Source organism: Elgaria multicarinata, chromosome 9, assembly GCF_023053635.1.
Source record: "Elgaria multicarinata webbii isolate HBS135686 ecotype San Diego chromosome 9, rElgMul1.1.pri, whole genome shotgun sequence".
NCBI lineage: Eukaryota > Metazoa > Chordata > Lepidosauria > Squamata > Anguidae > Elgaria > Elgaria multicarinata.
In genome coordinates, this window is record NC_086179.1 from 94,611,142 (window position 1) to 94,621,410 (window position 10,269).

The 10,269-nt window shown below is 37.6% G+C and overlaps 1 protein-coding gene across 1 annotated transcript in view; it reads left to right on the forward strand.

The window, feature by feature from the left end:
- The window catches only part of ATXN10 (ataxin 10), a 116,321-nt gene extending 106,624 nt beyond the window's left edge, over nt 1-9,697 (forward strand). The window contains exon 11 of the mRNA XM_063134344.1: nt 9,435-9,697. Coding sequence (XP_062990414.1) covers nt 9,435-9,625 — 191 coding nt within the window. The 3' untranslated portion in view covers nt 9,626-9,697. The remainder of the gene's footprint in view (nt 1-9,434) is intronic.
- The last annotated feature ends 572 nt before the right edge of the window (nt 9,698-10,269 follow it).

A 10,269-nucleotide genomic window follows, 5' to 3' on the forward strand; every position in this document is an offset into this window, starting at 1 on the left:
TGGGCAGCACAGCACCGCTCGGTGGGCACCATTATATTCATATAATCCTGGCAGTGCCAGGATTATATGAATTTGCCTCAAAGTGAAAAAGAATTGTTCAGCTGAAATGGAATGAGAGCTTTCCTCTCTTTCAGACATTAGTGCAATGCTTATGTCTAGTAATCCCTCCAGCCCTTCCCAGTCCATCTGCAATTAAAATATTGGTTAGAAAATTAAATATAATACTAATTTCAGTCAATGTCATTTGTGATGCCACAAGATCACTCCCTGCTCCGATTCCCTCTTCTAAAAAGAAAAACCCTTCTGTATTAGAAGGGAGAAACAGGGGTATTTATTGTAGAGTCATCACACAGAACTCTCTGGAAGTGTTTCAAAACCAGTGGCTTGAGGACTGCAGCCAGAATAGTCGTCTTCTATAACTGCCTTCAGTTATTGCACACACGTGTTTGTGTGTGTTGGTGGCAAAAGGTCTTGATGATGATATGTCATTTAATGTTTAGCTGATGAAAATAAGGGTCTCTTTGACTTGGAAGACCTGTATAGCAAAGCTTCTGTGTTATGTTAACATCAGCCTGGCAAACTTTTCTATAACCGAAATGTTGGTAATACTTGAAGAGAAAAAAGCAGCGCTTCCTTTCTTGGGTGATTGTGCAGCTGGCTACTTAGAAGGAGCAAAAATTGGCAGCATTTGTGAAAAGAAAACCTGTGGTTTCTCTTCGCTCTCCTATTGCAATGGTTGTTGTGGATCCACACTTACAGAGCCTTTAGTTTGGACAAAATGCTAAAAATATAAATATGAGCTACTTTTTACATATACCCATTTGAAGAACATTTTCTATCATTATATTCAGTCTGACAGTCATCTCAGAGGTAGATTCAAAATACTTTTGACCTCATGGCAATGGTTAGTATAATTGTGGTTTATGAAACCTCAGGTTAAATCTAGGAGAAATCAAGTTGCTATGGTCTACAACAATGGCAGTTTGTTTTGTGACATGCCAGGAAAGACTTTCTTGGAGAAACCAACCAGCATTTCATACTTAAAAGTGCAGCCTGAGACAGGCCGCATGCTGTGAAAACAATCCATGCTGCTGAGGAGAGCAAAAACAGGGATGCGATTACATTTTGAAGGAGTGAAATATCATAATCATTCTGTTTTGTGGCAGCTAATACAATACAGTAGCTTCAAAAATGGTGATCAAATGCATGCGTACTTTCGATGGGCCCTTCTACTTGAACTCAAATTGCATTGAAACTAAAAACAGCAACACTAGATAAAATACTGTTTGGCTATTAATATCTTGCTTTTCTCTGATAAAATTAAACCCACGGTGGCTTACAAATAAAAAGATACGTCACAACAAAACTTTTGATGTGATGTGGTCTACTTAATAAAATAAATCTGGATTGTTTTAACTTTAACGTTTGAATTCTAAGCCAAGCCTATACAATTTGCACCTTGCCAAGTCCATGTGTAAAACCCCACCAGGGAGTCACAAAACCTCCCATTTTGCTGCCTATCTGGGGTTACAAAGGTAGGAAAATTACTAAGAACTTGGCAGGCCACAATACATGGCTGGGAGCCTGCACTGGGTTTTCAAATTGTGCAGCTGAGACTCGTTCTAAGTAATATTTGTTTAATTATTTCAGTATAAAGTTCAAGTTTAAGTTCCATGTGTTTACATTCAATTCTAGAATGGGCTGGAATTTAGGGCTGTGTACCCCTTAAAACACTTTAGTTGGTTAATCACCTGCCATTTTAACCAAATAATAAGTTTATTTTATTTTATTTTATTTTATTTATTTGTTACATTTATATACCGCCCCATAGCTGAAGCTCTCTGGGCGGTATACAAAAGTTAAAAACCGTAAACCTTAAAAGTATACAAAATTAAAAAACATAAAAACAACAGTATAAATTTATATTTATATTATATAAATATATAACTATATATTATAGTTAAATTTATATTAAAATGTTTTAGTATATTTGTATGTTGCTATAACATCAGTATGGGTTCATTGTCTGAAGGAGGTAGGAGAGTTTAAAAAGCTATAATGTTATTGAAAGAACAAGCACCTTTATATTTTCTTTTTCAGTCCTTATGCTATCGCTTCCTCTAATGCTCCTATGCTGATAAAAGTGGAACCAAATTGGGGCCACTGAGAAACAATGTGTGGGTTCCCCCCCTCAATATTTGTAGAAATACATTTGCTCAAACCCCCCCCCCCCAACAAAGACTGAACATGCTCAGTTTACACCATGGCCTAATCTACACCAAGCAGGATATTCCACTATGAAAGTGGTATATAAAAGGCAGGGGCCACACTACTGCATTATAGTGGTATTGAAGTGCAATGACAACTGTTGGGGCCCACTGACACATACCATATACCGCTTGCATAGTGCTATATCCTGCTTGGTGTAGATTAGGCCCATGAAGCCATACAGTGTTGTATGGAAAAGAGAGAGAAAGAGAGCTTATAGTATCTGGGAAGAAGTCATATCTGTCTGGCTGGATTTGTGAAAAGGAGGTTTCCTGTTTGGAAGTGAGGAATTCCTTGCAACATTTTGTTGTACGTCCTGCTTGTAGTACTCTAGAACCAACATAGTCTCAAAAAGTAAACAAGGACACTTTGACTCCCAGCCCCACTATTGTGAGTAAACTAGTGAAAGCTTCCACCCCTACTAAGGTTGTGTATTGATTGATATTGAGTCAGATTCTTCCACTGACCTTCAGGAAATGCCCATTATTGGGCTTAAGCCAGCCTTCAAGACTTGGAAGTGCATTTTCTTAGGACAAGATGCATCTCTGCGATTAGGAAGGAGATTAGACACTCATTATGCCAAACATTCATTTCTAAGAACAGCACCTACAGAAAATAGTGTTCAAGCACAGTAATTTTTTCAGTCCACTTGCAAGTTTAGGGGGTAAAATATTTAGAGAATGATAATGCCATACATATATAGACTACATACTTTCTTTCACAATTCCTCATTGTGACCATGTTTTTCTTCAGCTAAGGGCTGCTATAGAAATGTAATTAATAAATAAATAAATAAATAAATAAATGTTTTTGACAGGGGTGTAAAATGCATTGTTATATGTATTATATTCAGTTATCCTTGTCCTATGTATTGTTTTTATTAAAGGCTGTATTAAACTATATACATTCTCAGCTGTAAAAGTTAAAAACATGACAAAGCTTTAACTTTTGCAAAATATGAAACATTGCTGAATAGCATGTGACAATTTCCAACACTTACTATCCCAATGCAGTTGCAGTTCTAGGCAACTGGTGATGCATAACAACTGGTAGTCCTGGAATTTGTATTCACATTCCCATCAAAAGAAGCTCAGATGAGTCTTATGATGTGGAACAAGAAGTACACATTCAAATTGGCAATGTGTGCAGAGAGTTGAGTTCATGGGTGTCTCTCACTGCAGCAGGGTGTACGTTGCAAGCCATTGCATATGACTGGTCTTAAAATGCTAGTGCCAGATAATCATGTATGTACAATTATACTTTTAAGTGTTGCATTTCAAATTATTAAGCAACAGTAGTCGTTGACATTAATTTTTTGTTTAAAAATGCAGTAGTGCAGAATTTTGGTAGCTGTACTTATTTGGGCAAAGTTCTCTAGAACATTAAAGAGATGGTTGAAATAAAAATAGCTTTTAAAACTGAATATCATAGGCATGGAATGTTTTTGGCTTCACATTGTCCAAGAGTGTGATTTTTCTTCTCCATTTTTAAACCCAAAGGATTTTTAGTTACAGATAAATTATAGGTTTCTATTAAAAATGTCACTTAAAAATATGGGCAGCTGCTGTGGCAAGAATGTATGTGCTCTGTTTTTAGTTTTAAGCTAGCATTATAGATTTGAGTTTAGAGTTTCTTTTATAAAATGTAAATGTACAAATTTGATAGACCTTCAAATGATGCCTGATTATTTTTAAAGGTGCCTTATCTTGGAGCTTTAAGATACATATGTTTGTTCTAAGGTGCCACAATGGCGCTTTCCCTCCAATTTTTTTTATCATTTATTATTATTATTATTTTAATGTTTTGAGGTAACATTTTGCCTTTCAAGCACAGAAGAGATATGTTCTTGCCTCAATCTGCACTTCTCAAATGCAAAAGCGAAGATTAAATTGTTAAGGCAGTCTTCCCCAACCTAGAGCCCTCCAGATGTGTGGAATTGCAACTCCCATAGTTCTCAGCCAACCTGCCAATTTGGGAATTATGGGAGCTATAATCCAAGAGCTCTGGAGGGTGTCAGGTTGGAGAAGATGGTTTAAGGTTTCCAAATACAACTAAGGTAAACCAAGGGCCTTAAAGCCTGTTTTATTTTTAAATGTATTGTGGATATAGTATGCTCGCGTGCATGTAAATGGCGGGGGGGCACTTTTTATGCGTTCTTACCCTCTAACTGCCCTGTTTCATCCAGCAATGGCACATTTTTCAGTGCTTTGTCCTGGGGAAAGTCCCACTTCCAAGTACCTCAATTTGCAAGATACATTTGTCTCTTCCTCCTTTCTTTTTTCCGTTTGCATGATACATATTTATGGCAGCAATAGGTCAAGCACAGCATTGGGCATCACAAGTCATAAAAAGAACCCTGCAGGAACAGATCAAAGGCCTAACTAGTCCAGCATTCTTGTTCCCACAGTGGCCAGTCAGATGCCCAGTGGAGGCCCACAAGCAGGGCATGAGGGAAATCGCCTGTTGTTCCCCAGCAACTAGTATTCATAAGCATGTTGCCTCTGATCGTGGCATAGTATATAGTTTTCATGTCTAGTCGCCACCGATAACGTTATCTTCTATGAATTTATAAAATCCCATTTTAAAGCTGGTGATGGGAGGGTGGGCATCGACTTTAACTATGTGCTGTGATATGTACTATCCGCTTTTTCCACACCCTGCTTAATTGTATACGTCTCTATCTTATTTGCCCTTTTTTGTAAACTAAATAGCCTCATACGTTCTAACCTTTCCTCATCTGGAAGTTGCTCCGTCCGTATTTGTCGTCTTCAGAGCATGTTATTAGCATCTCTTTTCCCTTCCACAGATATTTGAAATTGAGTCATGTTGATTGAATATTATATCAGCTTGGCTTAGCGTTAAACTATGTGTTATGTTGGCAAATGCCGTTTCCAAAACTTGTGTTTATTAAGATAGCAGTGCAGGGTGACCATACGAAAAGGAGGACAGGGAGCTCCTGTATCTTTAACAGTTGTATTGAAAAGGGAATTTTCACAGGTGTCATTGGTATGCATACAGCACCTGGTGAAATCCTCTCTTTATCACAACAGTTAAAGCTGCAGGAGCCCTGCCCTCTTGACAAGATACAAAAGAGGGTGGGGCTCTTATACCTTTAACTGTTGTGATGAAGAGGGAATTTCATCAGGTGCTGCATGCATACAAATGAATGACACCTGCTGAAATTCTCTTTTCTCTACAATTGTTAAAGTTACAGGAGCCCTGTCCTCCTTTCCGTATGGTCACCCTAGATAACAGGGTCAGGGGGACATTTATAGGAGATAGACAATGGTAGGGATGGGTGCTTAATCCTTACTGCACTCTTTGATTCTCTCATGCAATCTTATTTTTACTCTCAAATATTTATAGAGTGCTTTAGAGGAATTAATATCAAACCAGGATGCTAATAATCATAAAAAATAAGACATCATCTTGAAAACCAAAAGCAGAATAGCCACTGAAGTCAGTAATCCCTCCCCCACCCCCATCCCAGCAGTTTTTTAAGCTGCTGTTCTTGGAGCCCAGCTGGAAGGAAAATGTGTTAAAAAATGGCTGGGGGCATTTGCAGGATAAGATTAAGCAGCGGGATGGTTAAGCACCTGCCAGCAAACCACCCTTTGTATTGGAGCCAAACTGCTCACACTTTTTAAAACACTGAAGTGTTTATTTTAAAGGACTGCATGAGCCCCGGTTAGTATTGTACCCCCAATCTGAATTGAGGCCCTGCATCAGTTTGCTTCTGAACCATCTCTCAGTTCTTATTTGCTCCAAAGGGGTTGTTTACAGGAAATATCACCTTTTGGGCAAATGGCGACTGTGGGGGTGGATTGTCAATGGAAAATGGCATGAGGCCCCATTCCAGATTGGGGAGTTCCATGTTGACCTATAGTTCCCTTAGAAGGCTCACACAACAAGGAAATCTATATCATTGCGGTGCTTTTAGAACAGTGTTGTTCTTTACTGTTTAATGAGTTCACATTGGGCAAGAAATGGAAATGTGTACAAACTCGAGAATAAGTCTGATTGAAATCAGTAGGTTAGCGTTTACATTCACAAGAATGTAAATTTGTGAAGCCTTAAAAAAAAATCAGTGTGACTTCTTTTCAAGTAAAAATCCATAAGATTTCACTGTGAGGTTCGTAAAATTGTAGTTTAAGTTGGAAGACACATAATTAGATTGATTTAAAAAAAAATACTTTCCCCCCTATTTTTGCATGGATGATAGAATGCTCTAAATAAAAAGTAAATGGTGAACAGCATTAACAAGGTTCACCATAATGTAGCATTAATATAGGGATTTTAAAAATAAATCAATCTAAAGTAATCCTGCAAATTTGGAGCTACTGTGATTGCTGTGTTTTATTTTCTTTTGTATAGTTTGGCAACAAATGGACTCATGCTCCTATTTGTAGTAACTATGGAAACTTCAGAAGCAGTCTTTTTAAATCTGGGTATACAATAAAGTACTTAAAGTGTTGGTCGGATTATGGACTTTAGAATATGTTCAATTTTCTATCTGTCTTTTGGGGAAGAACAAGAGGGTAATGTGAATATTAACGGGGGACTTGCTTTAATCTCCTGTGACACTTAAGTCTGTATAGGTCTGCATCCAGCCATCCAGAAGTCTCAGGCGCACTCAGCATGTTAAGGACAATCATACATATTCATGACTCTGAATTGGAAGAGTTGCATTAGAAAAGGAGAAAGCTGTGAACAAGCTACAACCCCCAAATCTTTTTTTTTTTCTCCAGCTGGCAATATGCTAGTTGTTTGAAAAGGAAAATAAGATGAATCATGTGAAACTTCATATTTTTTTTCATGGAACCTTATTTGTTCTGTTTAGCATTTGTATTATTCCATTGCAGTCTACCAGAGTGCACAAAGTTGTATTTTAATATAATTTAACTTAGGATACCTGATCTTACAAATATTTGAAGGGACTTCAGTATTAATTAGAGGGCCAATTCATGAAGTTCCTGCCCCCCTGTGTAGTAGTCTTTGGTGGTGAGAGGGGGTTGTCCAGATCACATGTTGTGCAGACTGGCACATCCCCATAGAGAATGGATTTGTGAACTTGATGACTTGTATGTGTAGAGAAATAAAAATTTCCATGCATTATATTTCTCATACTTGCTCTGAAACTGTAAAATGCTGTATCAAAATAATAAGGGACTCTAAAGACCAGTAGATGTTATTCATCTGTTTTCCCCCCAGCTAGTTGGTTTGCCCTACTGATAATGGGGAAAGGCTTGATTTTCTATATATTAGGTTAGAGAGTGGCAACTTATATCTGACTTAAAGAGCAACATCCTAGTATACTTTCATTCAGATAGAGATATTCAGATCAACCACAAGTTGGTAATGTGCTGACTGTCATATATTCTTGGATACGTGGCATGATTCTTCCATCTCGGACATCCCATTTTTTGCCTATATCTTTTTGTGCAATGTTGACAATCTTTCTCAGAACTTGTGTTGTTTCTCTGGGTCAATGGTGTATGTGTGAAAGGCATTTCCTATAAAATCTGCAGAGTTCTCCTTCAAACCTGTTTTTGAAATAACGTTGCCAAAAAATTGAGCGAACTTGGATCAAGTAGTTCTGTGATTGTCCCTGGCAGTTGGTGATGGCATATTACATCTGCTCTCTGTCCTGTTTTTCTCTCTGATTTGAGTCTATGCACTCATCTTATTTTTGAGCAAGAAGCTCTTTGGTCAGAAACAATTATGCGTCCATAGTGCTCCATGCATTTGAGCTGGAGATGTTTTGGGGGGATGCACAGTATAAATAAATAGTCTAGTGTACTCAAAAATTCAACTTTGAACTAGGTTTTCTTTAAATATATATATATATATATATATATATATATATATATATATATATTTACAAGGTATGCGCAACAATGATCCATGTTGACTGATCTCCATAATTTCCACAGGCTTTTTAATAATTTAAGTTGGCATTCTTTCCCCACCCAAACTCCAGACAGCTCCTCTCATTCCCTCCGGGCAAATGGCCATATGAAACTTAGCAAGAAAATATGAAGGATATGAGTAAATTATGCATAGCTTTCTCCTGGATGTGAAGCTACACGTAGCAAATAATTGGTGCCCTACAGGCACTTTGCTCTTGCACGGTGTGAGTCAGAATTCCTTGTCTTCTTCGTAGGTGTATTGTTGGCAGTTATATTTTGTGACATAACACTTCCCTTGCAGCATTTGAGTAAATAGTTTTAATGGAATACTCAGAACATAGTTTATCAATGATAATGGAAATTATTAAACCCGGATCTAACATTTGCCTTAAACTTTGCTTGAAGGGGGACCACCATGAAAGAGGAATGGATTGTCACAGACTAGCATAGTCATTAGCTTGTTAGCAAAAACAATAACTGTAGTCTTAGTGGTCTAAAAAAAATATCATTTTGGTTTTTACTTTTCATTTTACTGAAGTAACACATCTCAAAATATAACTAAACCAGTACATAAAGAGCATACAACAAATAATTATTGTGTGGTTATACAAAATTGAGATAATTAAAATAGAAAAAAATGATTTTAGAAAATTGAAGAAAACAGGAATAATGTCCTGATTCAAGGTAAGTTCAGCTGCAGTCCTAGATAAACGTACCTAGAAGGAAGTTCCATTGAACTCAGTGGGGGCTTATTTCTGAATAGACATGCATTGGATTGTATTTTTAATCTAGCTCCGTAGGTTGAAACCTCCTTCCATTTAGACTGTAGAGTAAACTGCTCAGAGAGCTTTGGCTACGGGGTGGTATATAAATGTAATAAATAAATAAATATAAATAAATAAACTTATATTAACTTTGTGTTGCTAATTGATCCTTCAAAAATAATGGAATGCTTCTGTCCCTAAAGCTATTTTTATGTTTAAAAATTGATATTGATTGTTATTCTGCACATGGTCATTTGATGTTTCACTTTATTTTTTCAGTAAGAGTTGCATGCACACAGCATAGTATCATAATCTATCCTTGGTTGTTGTATTTTTAATACTTCGGAATAGACTTGCTTCAACACAGATCGCTAAAGTGAATTGATGTAAATGACACTACTGACTTGATCAGTCTATTTAAGTTAATGAGATATTTGTAGCATTGTCGCAGATATAATGAATTTAGAAGAAATTCCTTAACTCTGTTCAACAGTCGTAAGCCAGTGGGCAGTGTACACAATCCGCAACCTCACCGAGCAGAATGACAGAAACCAAGAGCTCATTGCACAGATGGAGCAGCAGGGACTGGCTGACCATTCTGTCCTGGAGAGCATGGGATTGAAAGTCGAGCAGCAAGATCAGAAGCTAATTTTGAAGTCTGTCAGGAAGAAGCCAAATCTTTAAGTGGCTATGAAGGAAAGATGTTTTGCTGTGAACATGATATCAATCCAGAATAAAGAAAACTCTTGACTAGTTTTTTGGGGGATGTTTTGTTTGTTTGAGTAATAAAGTCAAAGGATTATATCTAATTGGGTGTCACTTCACTGATGGATTACTCTTAGATCCAGCAGGGCTTTGGCCTTTGAAACAAGCAAGGTGATTTTTGGTGAGCCCCTATGCCCCCCCCATTTGTTCTAGAGGTTGAGGGACACTTTAGAAGAGTGTGAGAGGTGGTGCAACAGCTGAGAGGAGAGGGAAAATTATTAAATCACTTCCCTCCCCATCCTGCTGACAGAACACTGCCCCCACCCACCCCCGGCCGGCTCAATCAAAGAGCATCCCATCAGTGGACTGATATCAATCGACTAATCTCTTTCCCCTTTCTAGACTCAATAAAGTACCAAGTAAATGTCAAATCCCAAATTATGATTATTTGGCTGATAATGTTTCAGGGATGGTTCCATCAATGCAAACTATACTGAATCTGAGAAGCTGATTTGTAGCCATGGACTCTAGATGTTCACCTAATGCTCCAAGAAAGGAAGCCTGTGTGTGATCCCATTTCCGTCCCAGTTTGCTCCAGGTCTTGTGTGAATGGGTGAGAGGTG